The sequence below is a fragment of the Geotrypetes seraphini genome, chromosome 2 (genome assembly GCF_902459505.1).
Source record: "Geotrypetes seraphini chromosome 2, aGeoSer1.1, whole genome shotgun sequence".
NCBI lineage: Eukaryota > Metazoa > Chordata > Amphibia > Gymnophiona > Dermophiidae > Geotrypetes > Geotrypetes seraphini.
This window is the reverse complement of record NC_047085.1, coordinates 489784652-489800535: the sequence shown is the minus strand read 5'-3', so window position 1 is coordinate 489800535 and position 15884 is coordinate 489784652. Positions and strand designations below refer to the sequence as shown.

General features: G+C 42.0%; 1 protein-coding gene across 1 annotated transcript in view; it reads right to left on the bottom strand.

The window, feature by feature from the left end:
* Positions 1 to 1635: 1635 nt before the first annotated feature.
* MYL3 (myosin light chain 3) overlaps positions 1636 to 15884 on the bottom strand; it is a 71231-nt gene continuing 56982 nt past the window's right edge. The window contains exons 5-7 of the mRNA XM_033931839.1: positions 12703 to 12780; positions 10787 to 10822; positions 1636 to 2771 (exon numbers count right to left, since the gene is read on the bottom strand). Coding sequence (XP_033787730.1) covers positions 10794 to 10822; positions 12703 to 12780 — 107 coding nt within the window. The 3' untranslated portion in view covers positions 1636 to 2771; positions 10787 to 10793. The remainder of the gene's footprint in view (positions 2772 to 10786; positions 10823 to 12702; positions 12781 to 15884) is intronic.

The window sequence follows — 15884 nt, the reverse complement described above, 5'->3', positions numbered from 1 at the left end:
GTAAATGAAGAGCTAAGGCTGGTAAAGGGCAGACTTGCACGGTTGGTGTCCCGTATATGACAATTTGGTTTAGGATGGGCTGGGGAGGGCTTTGATAGGAACTCCAGTAATTTGGAACATGAGGACAGTACAGGGACTTCTTCGGTCTATGTCCCAGAAATATCAAAGAAAAAAAAAGGCAATTTAATCATGAATTTATAATTAGTATGACTATTGGGCAGACTGGATGGACTATTCAGGTCTTTATCTGCTGTCATTTACTATGTTGCTCTGTATATGACACACATTTATGTGAGAAGGTTATGGGAAGAATTATTTCTTTACATATATTTATCTCTTATTTAGCCAAAGCAATCTATGTCACACTAAAAGCAATAAATTAATAAAACATTAAGGGCCCGATATTCAGACCGCAGGAGGCAGCCTGGCTACCTCCCGTGGTTGGCAGCAAAGCTGGAAATTCAATGCCAGGGCCGTATCCACCCACCAGCATTGAATTTACAGGCTATGTTCAGTCATGTTTGACATAGCCAGCCAATGAAAACCAGGCCTAAATACCTGTGTGTAAGTTGTATGTGGACCAGGCATATTCTAAAACATTTTGCTTCTTAACTTTTAGGAATGCCGACATCCTGCCTATGTCCAGATGCCCCATAGGAGTGGCCTTTAGGCGTCTAGGCCAATCAGAGCCTTTGGCCCCTTCCCAGTGCATCCAGGGAGGGGCCTGAGGCTCTGATTGGCCCAGGTTGTATAAGTCCCCTTCTATGGGAGAGGCCTTAAACAACCAGAGCCAATCAGAGCCCCAGACCCCTCCCTTGGTGCATCCCAGGATGCACCGGGGAGGAGAAGGCCCATTTTGGAAGAGGCAGGCTGGCTGGCCAGAGGAAGTAGGCATCTCTAGTCAGCCGTCTAATTAAAGTTACGGGGGAGAGGGGTCAGAGGCAGGGAGGGATGTTGTGATGCAGCAGAAGAGAATGAGTATCTCTCCCACTGCTGTGGGGTTGTTCGCTTGGCAGCAGGAGAGAGTGGGCATCTCTGCTGGGGAGGAGGGTTCGCTTGGCAGTGGGAGAGAGTGAGCAGACCAATTGTAAAATAGGGGAATTGTGAATGACCCAATCTGGATGTTTTAATTCCCTCCTTGAAGTGCTATGCTAAATGCGGCTTCTATTTTGATTTGGTTACTTTGCAAACCAATGGAATGCTTTGGTACCACACCATCCAAAGTGCCTATCTTTCTCTCACCTCCAGATGAAGACTGCACATGTGTTTATTACAAAAAAAAAAAAAAAAAGGCAAGAAAATGTCAATTCATGAAACTATTTAATACCAAAGTAAAACCTCTGCAAAATTCATCATCTTATCTGTCATCGCCCAAGGAAAATAGCATAGAAGTGTTATATGATGTAAATTGACCTATACTGGTGGTTTGGATGCTAGTCAATAGACTGAAAGTCAAAATATGTGATATGTCTTGATTGGATCCTCTTGCTGCTGTTGAGCAAATTCATGAAATATTGAAACAATTTAAGACAATGAATTAGTAATTGCGTTTTACTTCCATGTTCCATCTTTCATCCGCACTTTTGCAGCACTTACAAAATAAAAAGAGCATAAAATACAATCAGACAACAAAAATTGTGAGAAAGTTGCTTTTTAATGAGAAAATGGTTCTTTGCTGGTGTGTTTGACTTGGGAAATCTTTACATCTTGAAGATGTTGGATTTTTGTACAACTCCATGCTGTAGCTGCGATCAGTGAGGATCTGTCGTTAAAAAAAACTGTACATCTTTTATAGAATAGGGCGATTGCACAAGTATTTGATCGCAAAGTGAGCTTGAATTTCAGAGATCAAAACTCAGGCTCTCTCATTGCAGAAAGGAAAAACCATGGCCCCCTTTTACAAGGCGGAGCTAGCGAGTGCCACGCGGCATATGCTCCGATGCCCATTCAATCCTTATGGGCGTCGGACCATTTACTGCGTCGGCCCGCGCTATCAGGCTTCATAAAAGAGGCCATTATCCCCCCTTTTACAAAACCGTAGAATGTTTTTTTAGCGCCAACCATAGCGGTAGGTGCTCATGGGAATTCAATGAGTGTCGGAGCTGTTACCGCAACGGCTGTCGCTAGAAACCACGCTAAGGTTTTGTAAAAATTGGAGGGTTGGGGAGGTATATGAGCTAATTTAGACAACTTAAACAAGTTGCCATTACAATATATCTCAAAACTAATCTTTCAAGAGGAGCCGTGCAAAATAACCAGGGTATACAGGAATAAAAATTTAAACATTTAAAAAATTCATTGTTAGGTTTCCTTATATGCAAGTAACCGCTTGATTTTCTAATCATAACTCTTCCACTGATGTTGTAAATTAACTCCCTCCCCCCCCCCTTTGACAAAACTGCGCAAGAGGTTTTTAGTGCTGGCCAGTGCGCTGAATGCTCTGCGCTGTTCCGACGCTCATAGGAACTCTAAGGCCATCGGAGCAGTGCGGAGCATTCAGTGCCCCGGCCAGAACGAAAAACCTCTTGCTCAGTTATGTCAAAGGGGTGTGTGTGTGTGTGATAAATTACATTTATTTTATTTGATAGCAAGTAACTATTGGATTTTTATCTCTTTTGATCTCTGTGGCAGCCATAAGTTCCCACTGTTTAATGGGAATCCTAAGGGATGTATTGCAGCTACAGTACATCATGAAGAAAGGTTGTAGAAAACACAAAGGACATTTTGTTAGAAGAACAAAGTCGTCAATATTGTTTTGGAATCTTCTTCACCTAGAGATGTTAAAGAAAAAAATAAAACACAGGGATTAATGACAGCAATCAGTCAAGCGAGACAGTAATTCACTGGAAGAAGGAATGGTACACAAGCCTTGCATTAATACACATTATAAAGCATATAAGATTTTGAATTGATCCAACTTTTATTTCGTAATTTTAATGCTTATGTATTGTTTTTCCGTGCCATATTGACTCACCCCCAATGCAATGCACCACCAACAGTACAACTAGATGCCATTACAGATTAAAGCTCCCCCTTTATCAAGCCGCGTCAGGATTTTTATATCACCGGCCTCTGCGGTAAAAGCTCCAACGCTCATAGGATTCCTGGAGCTATTACAGCAGTTGCCGGAGATTTAAAAAAAAACCTAACGCGGCTTGATAAAACATGTTAAAATATAAGACAAATCTTATAATAAATATCAATAACGGGCCCCACTAGGTGTGCTCTTACTATTGGAAGCTAAGCAGGGTTGGGCCTGGCTAGTACTTGCTTGGGAAACCACCTTGGGCAGCAGCGACATACCACCTCTTCTACGAAACTGCGCTGGCGGTTTTTAGCGCAGAGAGAGCACAGAGAGCACACGCTGAATGGCCCACGCTGCTCCCGAAGCTCATTGAGCTCCTATGAGCGTCGGGAACTGCGCGGGCCATTTGGCGCAGCTTCCCGCGCTAGAAACTGCCAGCGCAGTTTCGTAAAAGAGGGGGGACAGTGGAGCTGCACACTGCACGGGAGAAGGCAAGGGCAAACCATTCCTGTACTCTGCTGTGAAACACCTCGGGGGAAGGGGGGTTCCTCACGGTGCACGTGGCCATGAGTCAGTGACCGACGCAGAGGCTTGATCCATCCATCCATATTACAAGATTAGCACATGGCCATTAGTGCAAGAGCTTTTCAAAGTCACCTATTTAGTAGATGCTAAGGGCTTTCGTGCTAATTCTGTACTAACTGGTCAGCACGTGCCAATGTCCATGCACTAATGGATAACAAAGGGCATGCCTACTCTCCACCCCAAGTACACCCCCCCTAAAGAATAAAATTTATATTTTAGCACATGGGTGGTATTCACCAAGGAACTGATTCTATATAGGACACTAATCTTGGTGGCCGCCTAAGAAGCGGCTGAGAATCATGTACCGGAATCCTATACAGAATCACATCTGCCCTGACAGATGCCTAACCCCCCTCCTCCAATTCTCTAATTGGCGCTGGTGACAAGGGCGCCGGTTAGAGAATCGTGCCTTAGCCTGATTGCAAAAATAGGCGACTCAGCTGATTGCAGCAAGGGAATCCACGATTAGCTGAGCCAGCGGGACTCCCTGAAGCTGTGGCAGAGGTGCCCCCGACACCCACACCCGAAATCGTCAGGAGGGATGCCCACTTCCTCCTGCTGCTGACCCCACCAAACACTGACACCCCCTTCATCATGCATCAGAAGGAGGGATGCTCACTTCCTCCTGCTGCTGACTCCTCCCCCCCTCCCCTTGAAGCACTGACCCCCCACCCTCCATCATGCAGTGTTAAGCATTGGTCGATAAAAAAAACAACCCGGTGTTTCTCCCATGTTGCAGAGGAACAGTACTGGAGTTTTGTGCACCTGCCCCTAAGTGTACTATTGCTTCTAAACTGAGAGCACTTATCCTATCAAGTAAATCTGTCATATGCATATTCACAGAGAAAAGCTAAAACCCCAAAACTATTTGTGGTGCATGAGGACTGTTTTACCAGAAAAATGGGTTATTTTAAAATTTTGCATTTTATGTGGGCTAAATGTTTAAGGGTTTTCTATGCCTCTCTTTAGACATCTAACCCTGGATTCAGTATAGGTCACCTAAAACAATCAATTGGAGACTACAAACACTTCATTGGCTGTAATTAAGAATTACCTGCTGATCTGCCCTATGCTCTATTCCAGGGGTAGGGAACTCCGGTCCTCAAGAGCCGTATTCCAGTCAGGTTTTCCCCAATGAATATGCATTGAAAGCAGTGCATGCAAATAGATCTCATGCATATTCATTGGGGAAATCCTGAAAACCCGACTGGAATACGGCTCTCGAGGACCGGAGTTCCCTATCCCTGCTCTATTCTATAACATGCCTGTCTAAATATCATCTCGTAAACAATGTCAAACAAATTTTAACTGGCCCATATAATAGTTTTCATCACAATAAGAAACCAGTTATTTACAGTTTACAATCCCAGATAAATTCTCTACATTTATAGCAATTTCAGTGCATTCTCTTGAAGTATCCGCTCAAACCGAATCACATTTCAAAAGGTTTTAAGAAGCCATCAGAAGCGGTATGTAAACAGGAAACAATTCACCTACTGAGAAATAGTGTTTCTCTATGCAGCTTTCAGCACAGTAGAAGATCTGCCTGAAACTTGTAACTAAAAGCTTGGTGGTGTTATACATTTCCTCATCGTCATGAACCCCCAGCAGAGGACTCCCATGCACCCCAAAGCTGCTTAAGAGTCTAAGCCCTTTGAGAAGTCTCATTACACCATATAACAATTATTTTTTTTTGTTCCTGGGTAATAAGTGTGCCCTGGCAAGTTAGATGCAAAGCATTATTAAAGACAGCTAAGAAAGAATATGAAGAGAAACTTGCAAAAGAGGCAAAAACTCATAGCAATTTTTTAGGTACATCAGAAGTAGAAAACCTGTGGATCTGTTGGATGATCAAGGAGCAAAAGGGGCACTCAGGGAGGATAAGGCCATAGCGGAAAGACTGAATGAATTCTTTGCTTCAGTCTTTACAGAAGAAGATGTAAGAGATCTACCTGAACCGAAAAAGGTTTTCAAGAGTGATGATGTGGAGGAACTGAAAGAAATCTCGGTGAATCTGGAAAATATACTAAGCCAAATCGACAAATTAAAAAGTGATAAATCACCAGGACCGGATGGTATACATCCCAGGGTACTAAAAGAACTCAAACATGAAATTGCTGACCGCTGTTAGTGATCTGTAAACTGCCACTAAAATCATCTGTAGTACCTGAAGATTGGAGGGTGGCCAATGTTACGCCGATTTTTAAAAAGGGCTCCAGGGGAGATCCGGAAAAATTACAGACTGGTAAGCCTCACTTCAGTGGCGAGCAAAATGGTAGAAACAATTATAAAAAATAAAATTGTGGAGCACATAGACAAACATCATTTAATGAGACGGAGTCAGCATGGGTTCAGTCGAGGGAGATCTTGCCTCACCAATTTGCTTGACTTCTTTGAAGGTGTGAATAAACATGTGGATAAAGGTGAACTGGTTGATATAGTGTATATGGATTTTCAGAAGGCTTTTGATAAAGTTCCTCATGAGAGGCTCCTGAGAAAATTAAAGTGTCATGAGATAGGTGGCAAAGTTAAGTTGTGGATTAGGAATTGGTTAACGGATAGAAAAGAGGGTTAAATGGTCATTTTTCTCAATGGAGGAGAGTAAACTGGATTTCTGCAGGGGTCTGTACTAGGACCAGTGCTATTTAACTTATTTATAAATGATTTGGAAATTGGAATGATGAGTGAGATGATTAAATTTGCAGATGACACTAAACTGTTCAAAGTTGTTAAAAGTACGTGGATTGTGAAAAATTGCAGGCGGACCTTAGGAAATTGGAAGACTGAGCATCCAAATGGCAGATGAAATTAAATATGGAACAATGCAAAGTGATGGACATTGGGAAGAATAACCTGAATCACAGTTACCAGATGCTAGGGTCTACCTTAGGGGTTAGCGCCCAAGAAAAGGATCTGGGTGTCATTGTAGACAATATGATGAAACCTTCTGTCCAATGTGCAGTAGTGGCGGCTGCCAAAAAAGCAAACAGGATGCTAGGAATTATTTAAAAAGGAATGGTTAACAAGACTAAGAATGTTATAATGCCCCTTATTGCTCCACGGTGTGACCTCATCTGGAGTACTGCATTCAATTCTGGTCTCCTTATCTCAAGAAGCATATAGTGGCATTAGAAAAGGTTCAAAGAAGAGCGACCAAAATGGTAATGGGCATGGAATTCCTCTCGTATGAGGAAAGACTAAAATGGTTAGGGCTTTTCAGCTTGGAAAAAAGATGGCTGAGGGGAGATATGATTGAAGTCTACAAAATTCTGGATGGAGTAGAACGGGTACAAGTGGATCGATTTTTTCACTCCGTCAAAAATTACAAAGACTAGAGGACAGTCGATGAAGTTACAGGGAAATACTTTTAAAACCAATAGGAGGAAATTTTTTTTTACTCAGATAATAGTTAAGCTCTAGAACACATTGCCAGAGGATGTGGTAAGAGCGGATGGCGTAGCTGGTTTTAAGATAGGTTTGGACAAGTTCCTGGAGGAAAAGTCCATAGTCTCTTATTGAGAAAGACATGGGGGAAGCCACTGCTTGCCCTGGATCAGTAGCATGGAATATTGCTACTTCTTGGGTTTTGGCCAGGGACTAATGACCTGAATTGTCCACCGTGAGAAGGGGCTACTGGGCTTGATGGACCATTGGTCTGACCCAGTAAGGCTATTCTTATGTGCTTGATTACCTATGCCACAAAAGTATAGAAAAAGGCTATCATTCCCCTCAAACTTGCTTTTGTGACCAGAACATTTACATTATATTTTGATGAGTCCAAGCTGAGTAAATTTAGGGGCCCTTTTACTAAGGCACAGTAGGGTATTGCCACATTGCCCTAAGCTTCCCCTACCACTCCCCCCAGAGAGAGAGAGAGCGAGCAGCTGTCTTCATAAGAGAGCAGCAAGCCAGAGAGTGAGGGAGATTTTGTAGATCCAGTTTGTAATATCTGTGGTACAGCTGATGAGAGAAACCCATAGGTAAATTGCAAAATTTGACTATCTTGTTCCCAAAAGCAGAGTTTTATGGAAATAACAGAAATGTTGCATACTTTTCATAGTATAAATCTTTATTGATTTTCCATTACTAACAAAAAGTGCAACACAATATTCATATCAGTAACAATAACAAATAAGCACTTATATTCAATCAGTATCAATGCCACAATATAAGCCCCCCCACCCCACAATTACAGCAAGGAATCACACTAAAGATATATCCCTCCCCTCCCTCCCTCCCTGGATGTGCCTGAATTATGCAATTTGAAAATTATACTTACTGCCCAGGAACAAAAATTGTGTTACATAGTGTTATATATCGAAAGGACTCCTAAAAGCATACTGATGGAACTAATTTAGCTCACCAGACTCTAGGGTACATGTAAATACTGTGCTATAGCTAACTAATAAATGACTTTGAATAAGTCCAAACACCTAGCCTGAGTAAAGTATGATGGATCCCACAATGCTGTCATTTAAGGCTTTATTATTAAGACTAGTGTTTAAGCCCGTTACATTAACAGGTGCTAGGATAGATGTGTAGACTTTTAGCACAATGGGTCGCTGAGGCGTTTCTTTCTTTCTTTCTTTCTTACTTTATGTTTTTGTTCTCTCTCCCTGCCCCCCTTTCTTTCTTTCTGTCTCTGTCCCCCTGTGTGTCTTTCTCTTCCCTGCCCCCCACCGTCTTACTGTCTCTCTCCCTGGCTATCTGTCAGTCTTTCTTTCTTTCTGTATCTTCTCCCTTCCTTTTACCTCCTATGTCCCCTGTCCAGCAATAGTCTTTCTCCCAATCACACCCCTCCCCCCAAAGAAAACCAAGATAGTTTATTGTTCTCAACCAATTAAAACCCTCCCCCCAAATCAAAGCAAGATCGTTCCCTTCCCCCCTTCTCAACACCCCCCCTTTACCTAAAGTAATGTAAGATCGTTCACTGATTCCCCAGCACACACACCACCCAAATTAAATCCAAATAGTTCCCTTCCCCAAACAGGCTTATTTGAGAAGGAGCTCGGCGCATGCCATCCTGTTGAGACTTGGAAACCGCCTTGCGCAGAACACAACTGCCGCGGGTCTAAGGTGTAGGCGTCAGTGACAGCAGGTTACCTGACCACCGAGGTCGGGCCCCCCAGTGAGGCAGCAGGTATTGCGGCGCTGGGGCAGTGCAGAAGAGGAGGAAGATGGGTGTGTGGCTCTCTTCTCTTCCTTTCCTCCTTCTCCCTCTCCTGCTCCCGCTGTCTCCAGAACCCTTTTGCGAACTTTTCGCGAGAGGGAGCGCGACAGCGGGGCCGGGGCGGGTGCCAAGGATGTGCGGCGGGGCTTCTTTTCGGCGTCGGTGAGGCAGGAGAGGTTGGAGAAGGATTTTTGCCTGCGCAGGTTCGAGCCGCCGCTGCCCGCCGCCAGGGACACCTTCAGCTCCCCAGTCCCGCGCAGGAACAGCAGACAACCCTCCCTCAGGGCCTTCGGGAGAGTCCTCAGCGGCTCAGAATTGCAAACAAAGAAGGGATGGCGTGTCTGCTGCCGAACTTCTTGCCTCCCACCCCCCTTCCCTCCGGCTCCGATGCATTGGAGGGCTGCGAGTGTGGGGCAGTTGTAGGCGCGCATGCGCACTCCTTCCTCCACGGGCATACAGATCAGGGAACACGCAGGTAGGAGTGCGCATGCGCGCTTAGCATTTTATTATATTAGATGCAGTGAAAGGCATGCTTTTATAGCACTACAATTTCCCACATGATTCAGCAACCAGCAAAATCTCAGTACTGCAGGTTGCTGAATCCCATAGTAAAAGAATAGCCCTACATGTGAACCGCCCCACAAACAGCATTATTCTGGAAACTCTGGAGCATCAGGCCTTAAAGCTGTAGCCCAATGCTCCTGGGCATAGGATAAAGGAACCAGTCCAGCCCCTCAACAAATTTCTCCACCAATCCTCCACTCCTGATCACAGTACCCTCAATACAGACCCCCAGCACATGCCCACACCCCTGATCAAAGCCCCCAGCCCGAATTACAAATCCTGATCCAGAACTCCCAGCATATCCCTCCCCCCCATCACAACCCCTCCTCCGATCTATACCTCCAGCACATCACCTGATCAAAGTCTCTTCCCATGAAGGATCCTCATCCCCCATCCCCATGCCCATACCTCAATTCCCTGGTGGTATAGGGTTCCTGGGGCTGAAGCAACCCTATTCATGCCTGCCCTTCTGACACTGCCTTTTAAAATGCTGCTCCCAGCAGTAGCCTCATGGGACTAACATTGGGAGGTCATATTTCCTTACAGAAGGGCTTTGATCAGGGGTAGAGGCAATGGTTTGAGTGGGGATCTATATCGGGAGGATTGTGATTCGGGATGGGAGTTTTGATCGGGGATGGGAGGATGAGCTGGGGAAGCTGCAGCTTTGAGTCCCAGTGCTCCTGGCACAGTAAAATAGTTAGGGTTATTTTACCATGTTTTTCTGTCCGTGAATAAATCCCAATCAATCAATAATGCGACTTGCGGTATATCACTGCAAGTCACATAATGGTTTTTATTTAGTGATGAGCTGCATTTGAATGTTTTGCATCTTATTACTATTTAACCCATGGTACATAACAGTGGACATTAGTTTCTACCTTGCTCTCACCAGACTTTTCAACTCTTTGACCCAAGTGTGTGTGTTCATGGTGCCTACATTCGAGACAGACTCTTGATCAAGGCACGTACGCCGAAACACTGCCAGGAAAGGCTCCTGGCCAATTAAATAACACTTGGCTGGTTAACAAGATGGCTGCCGAATATTCACAATTAGTGGCTAGCCCAGTCACCAGCTATATTGCATGACATAGCCAGTTGGCGCTAATTTTGTTTGCTGACCAGCTAAGTTGAACGGCCAGATAGGCTCACAAGAATAGCTATTAGCCAGCCAGCCGATAAATATCAGCTGAGCCAGCTATATTGTTATCAGCTAAAAATAGACTGGACATTCAATACCAGTTGCCAAATACGGCCCAGTAATGAATTTCCAGGTTTGTCGCTGACCACAGGGGTCAGTCTGGCTGACTCCCGTGGTCAGAATATCAGCCCCATACTATTTTTTTACTTTTTTCCTACTAAGAAGGTATGCCAAGTAGGAATTTTGGAGTGACAGAAAAGGTTTACCAGCATGCATAACATCACACCAAAAGTTTAAGTCATACCTAAAGTTCAGCTGGCCATGATATGCTTCACAAAAGCTGTAGAGAAGATGGAAGAGAGAGAGAGAGAGAGTTAAAATATCAATAGCTCATGACATTTTTTTCTGTATAGTAGATAAATGAATCCATTCCACCATAGAGTGGCTTTCTCTGGTTTTCTTCTTATACATTTGGAGTAATTCGTTTAGTTTTTCAGCTTGACTTGGAATTTCAATGACACTTTTCAGATGTATCTTATTTCTTTTTTTTTTTTTTAATAAATCTTTATTGATTTTCAAGTAGTAACAGTGCAAAACATATGAATCTGAACATATAACAAATCAAGAAAAGCACTTTGAACTTACAAATATTTGAAAGTAATATTTTCCCCCCACCCCTTTACTTAATCAATAATATAAATGCAATTATTCTTCCAATAACCCACTCTTATTTAAAATAATAACACATTCCCACCCTGGATGTGTAAGGAAATCAGACAGAAATTAAAGAGAAATGACAACTATATAGAAGCAATATAAGATGCCAACGGGCCCCACACCAAGTTAAATACATTACTATGTCCCAAAATTTCAGCATTCATTTTTTCAGATTTGTAGCTGGAGTATAAGTTCGCCCACCAGAAAGGAAAGTTAAGTCGATCACGTGTTATAGGGGGTTTAACATATAATAGTGTTCTCATAGCTATGTTCGAATGAGAATATTTAATACCATTGATCGTCATCAGTCTAACACTTATTTCATTTTGATGTGCTCTCCCTATACTCATAAATATGATATTTCCCTTTATTGGATTTTATCAACTTTTCATTCTCGTGTGGATCATTTCCAAATGGTTTAAGAGAAAAAGCTGCACTTATCTAAACTCATTGGGGAAGAAACGTGTAGCTTTTTTCTCTTAAACCATTTGGAAATGATCCACACGAGAATGAAAAGTTGATAAAATCCAATAAAGGGAAATATCATATTTATGAGTCTAGGGAGAGCACATCAAAATGAAATAAATGAGAATACTCTAGTGAAAATGATAAAGGGCTCCTTTTACTAAGGTGCGCAAGCGTTTTTAGCGCGCGCGCTAAAGATTAGCACGCGCTAACCACACGCTAAATACTAACGCAAGCTCTACGGAGGCGTTAGCATTTAGCATGTGCGCTAAAACCGCTAGCGCACCTTAGTAAAAGGAGCCCAAAGTGTTGGACTGATGACAATCAATGGTGTTAAATATTGTCATTCGAACATAGCTTTAAGAAATCACCTCTGATGGTCCTATAAGCATTTTAAGTGATCTGTTGGATGTATCGGCTTATTAATGAACTATATAATTGTGATATACTGTATATGCAAGAGCTATTATCAGAATAACTACCAACTGCTTTTAATTTTAAAGTACGGAGGCGTCCAAAGTTACTAAGAACATAAGAACATAAGAAATGCCTTCACCGGATCAGACCGAGGTCCATTAAGTCCAGCGATCTGCTCACGCGGCGGCCCATTTAGGTTCTCTATTATGAAAACCTGAAATTACCGTATCCCTCAATATGATTTGCAAGAAGGTGTATATCCAACTTGTGCTTGAAACCCCTTAGAGTATTCTCCGCCACAACATCCTCAGGAAGCGAATTCCAAGCGCCCACCACTCGTTGTGAGAAATAGAACTTCCTGGCATTTATCCTGAACCTGCTGCCAACCAGTTTCAAGCTGTGACCTCTTGTCCGTGTCACATCTGAAAATGTTAGTAATGATGCTTCTTGGTCTATTTTATCAATTCCTTTTAATATTTTAAAAGTCTCTATTATGCTTCATGTTCATGAGCCTCTGTTGAATGAATGGTGGTGAATCCTGGTGTCAATTTTGATCTACATGGGATGCAATGCTGAAAGATGCGTGAGGGAGAGGAATAATATGCTAGCACTGTCCCTTACCTTCATAGTTGATGCAGCCATTGGCATCTTCCTGGCCAGCCATCAGCTTGTCCACCTCCTCTTCAGTCATTCTCTCACCTAGGAAGGGAACAGAATACTTGTAAATCAGCAGACTCTTTTTGCAAAATAAGACGAAATTGAATTGGATCAATTGACAAATAGTGATATGAAACACTGAAAATTCTCCTAGAATAGTTTTATTCAAAATATATTAAATAAGATACATTATTGACCGGAGTATTCCTAATTCTCCATGCGCTATTATGTGATGCCATTTGTATCTCTGTTGATTACATGGATAAATGGAACACCTCTGGCCATGTACCACTGCAAAGATTCCACCCAAGACTGAATTTTGAATATGTAAACAATGCAGCCTCGCAGGGTACTATAGAAATGGGGAGCCATTTTCACTGGCATTCACTGGTGAGATACTGCTGAAAATGACTGGTGATTAAACTTAAACTATCTTTCCCCTCGTTAAAAGGCATTATCTACACTGGAAAATTAGGGAAATCTCTTTTCTTCAAAATCACTGAGCTTTGGAATAACCTTCCTGCCCTGCTGCCGAATCTGGGCTCCTTCCAATTATTCCGAAAGCACCTGAAAACTTGGCTATTCTCAAAAATGTAAATCTTGCTACCCTCTTTATAATCACCTATTCTTATTATGTTTTTCCTTCCTTATATTAAAGTTCTTGTAAACCGTGCCGAGCTCTATCTTTATAGAGAGGATGCGGTATATAAACTTAAGGTTTAGTTTAGTTTAAACCAGCTAGGAGTTGTTTCTGAATGGTTAAATAACTACGAAAATTGACCCAATTTTCACGTGTGCAAAGTCAATGAATTATTTATACCATGAATGTTGACAAATAGTTGAGGTTCTTCACTCCCAAAGCCTTATGGCCCCTGAAGCAGCCCTTTGGCTGATGAAACTCAAGTCAGGAAGGGAGGCATTGACTGAGCTCTGGGATTCATACTGAGATAAATAAGCTCTCGGGCTGCATTTTTGAAACAATACATTTTAAAGATTTTAAGTGCTAGATTTTAAAGAATCTTTCAGTGACTTTGCATGCTGTGAGCATATGATTGAATTGAGAAATAATTATGATTATAAGGCAGCAACATGAAACTTCCATTTATAATTACTTTTCTTGCCCTTGAGCTTGGGCATATGTTTATGTTTATTAAATTTGATACAAGAACAAATATATGTATATGTGTGTTTATATGTATATATATATAGATAGATAGATAGATAGAACCCTAGTATGAGGGTCATTTCATAAATAATACACACTATTTTTTTAATTTACATGTTTTATTTTTTTCAAGTATTTCTTTACAATTCTTCAATATAGTCTCCCTGCTTTGCAATGACCGAGTCCCAATGCCCTGGAAGTTTCATTATTCCATCAAAGACTTGCCGAATGGCTCGGGTACTGGCAGAAGAAAGCTCTTCCAGAGATGCAAAATGATGTCCACTTTGGAAAAAGGTTGAAGTCTGGTGGACTCATGTCTGGATTGTAGGGAGCATGAGGTAACACCTCCCAGCAGTATTTGCGTAGTTTTCCAATGATGAGTGGAGAGCTCCAGCTTCTCCAAGACCAAAAAAGTTTTGACAAGTTCAATCAAAAGTCAAACAAATGATGATTTTTGCTTATGATCATGGAAGCATCATCACCACAGACAAAGTTTCATGTGGAAGAAGTGTCACAGCAGTGTATTATCGTGATTTTTTGCAAAAAATACGCAGAAAAATGCACAAAACCTGACCTCAGTTGCTCTTGGCTGGGCCACTCATTCTTCACGACAACGCTCGCCCGCACATAAGGAATGTTGTCATTGAAAAACTACGCGAATACGGCTGGGAGGTGTTACCTCATGCTCCCTACAGTCCAGACATGAGTCCACCAGACTTCGACCTTTTTCCAAAGTTGAAACAACCTATGCCTGGACATCATTTTGCATCTCTGGAAAAGCTTTCTTCCACCGTTACCCGAGCCATTTGGCAACTGAACAAAAACAGTGTCTTGGATGGAATAATGAAGCTTCCTGGACGTTGGGAGTCGATCATTGCAAAGCAGGGAAAAATTGTTTGAACATAAAGAAATACTTGAAAAAAATAACATGTAAATTAAAAAAAAAAAAAAAAAAGTGTGCATTATTTATGAAATGACCCTCGTATATGTCGAGTTAGGATAATTGTAACCTGTTACCAATATATCAAGTATATTAACCTGTAACCAATTCTGAGCTCGTTGGGGGAGAACAGGATAGAAAACAAAATATAAATAAATAAATAAATATGGGGGTCTTTTACTAAGGGCTCCTTTTACGAAGGCGCATTAGGGCCTTAACGTGCAGAATAGTGTGCGCTAAAATCATCTTGAGCAGGCGGTAGTTTTTCGGCTAGCGCGCCCTATGGTGCACGCTAATCCCGTGCGTGCGCTAAAAATGCTAGCGCACCTTCAGAAAAGGAGCCCTAAGACGCGCTAGCCGATTTAGCGCGTGATGAATGCTAACGCATCCATATAATATAATGCGCGTGTTAACATTTAGCGCACGCTAATATTTATAGTGCGCTAAATCAGCTAGAGCGCCTTAGTAAAAGACCCCCTATATATAAGGAATCTTCCAAAATTTTCTATACTTTTTTAAACTCTATTTATTAAATATCTCTAAAGAATTTTTAGTGTTGCAAGACCGTGTTTGTAGAATGCTTTCTCTATTAATATTTATGAGATTCCGGTGCTATTATCCTTTCGTAAGTCGTTGAAGGCGTATTTTTTCCATTGAGCTATTAAATCATTAGTTTTTTGCTCTTTTAAATATGATTATAGTGATTTTTTTAAAAAAGAAACTGCTGTTTTATGTTATTAATCTGTGCATATACTTTTATAACTCGCATAGATTTTTGGGATATGCGAGATCAAAGTGTTTTTTAAAATCAATAAATCGCTTTTCCACATAATCACCCTGTTTTGCCTGACTGATTAGTCACATGACATTCTACGGCACGCCCTCCTACCACTTCTCTCGCCCCCAACCATTTCCCGCGAAAATATGAAAGTGAGGAAACTTTTTGAAGAACCCTTGCATATCTATATCTATCTGTAGTCCAAAGTCTCCAGTCTGGAGTTGACCACAATGTGGCTTCCTCTTGAAAAGTGTTTTATTGAA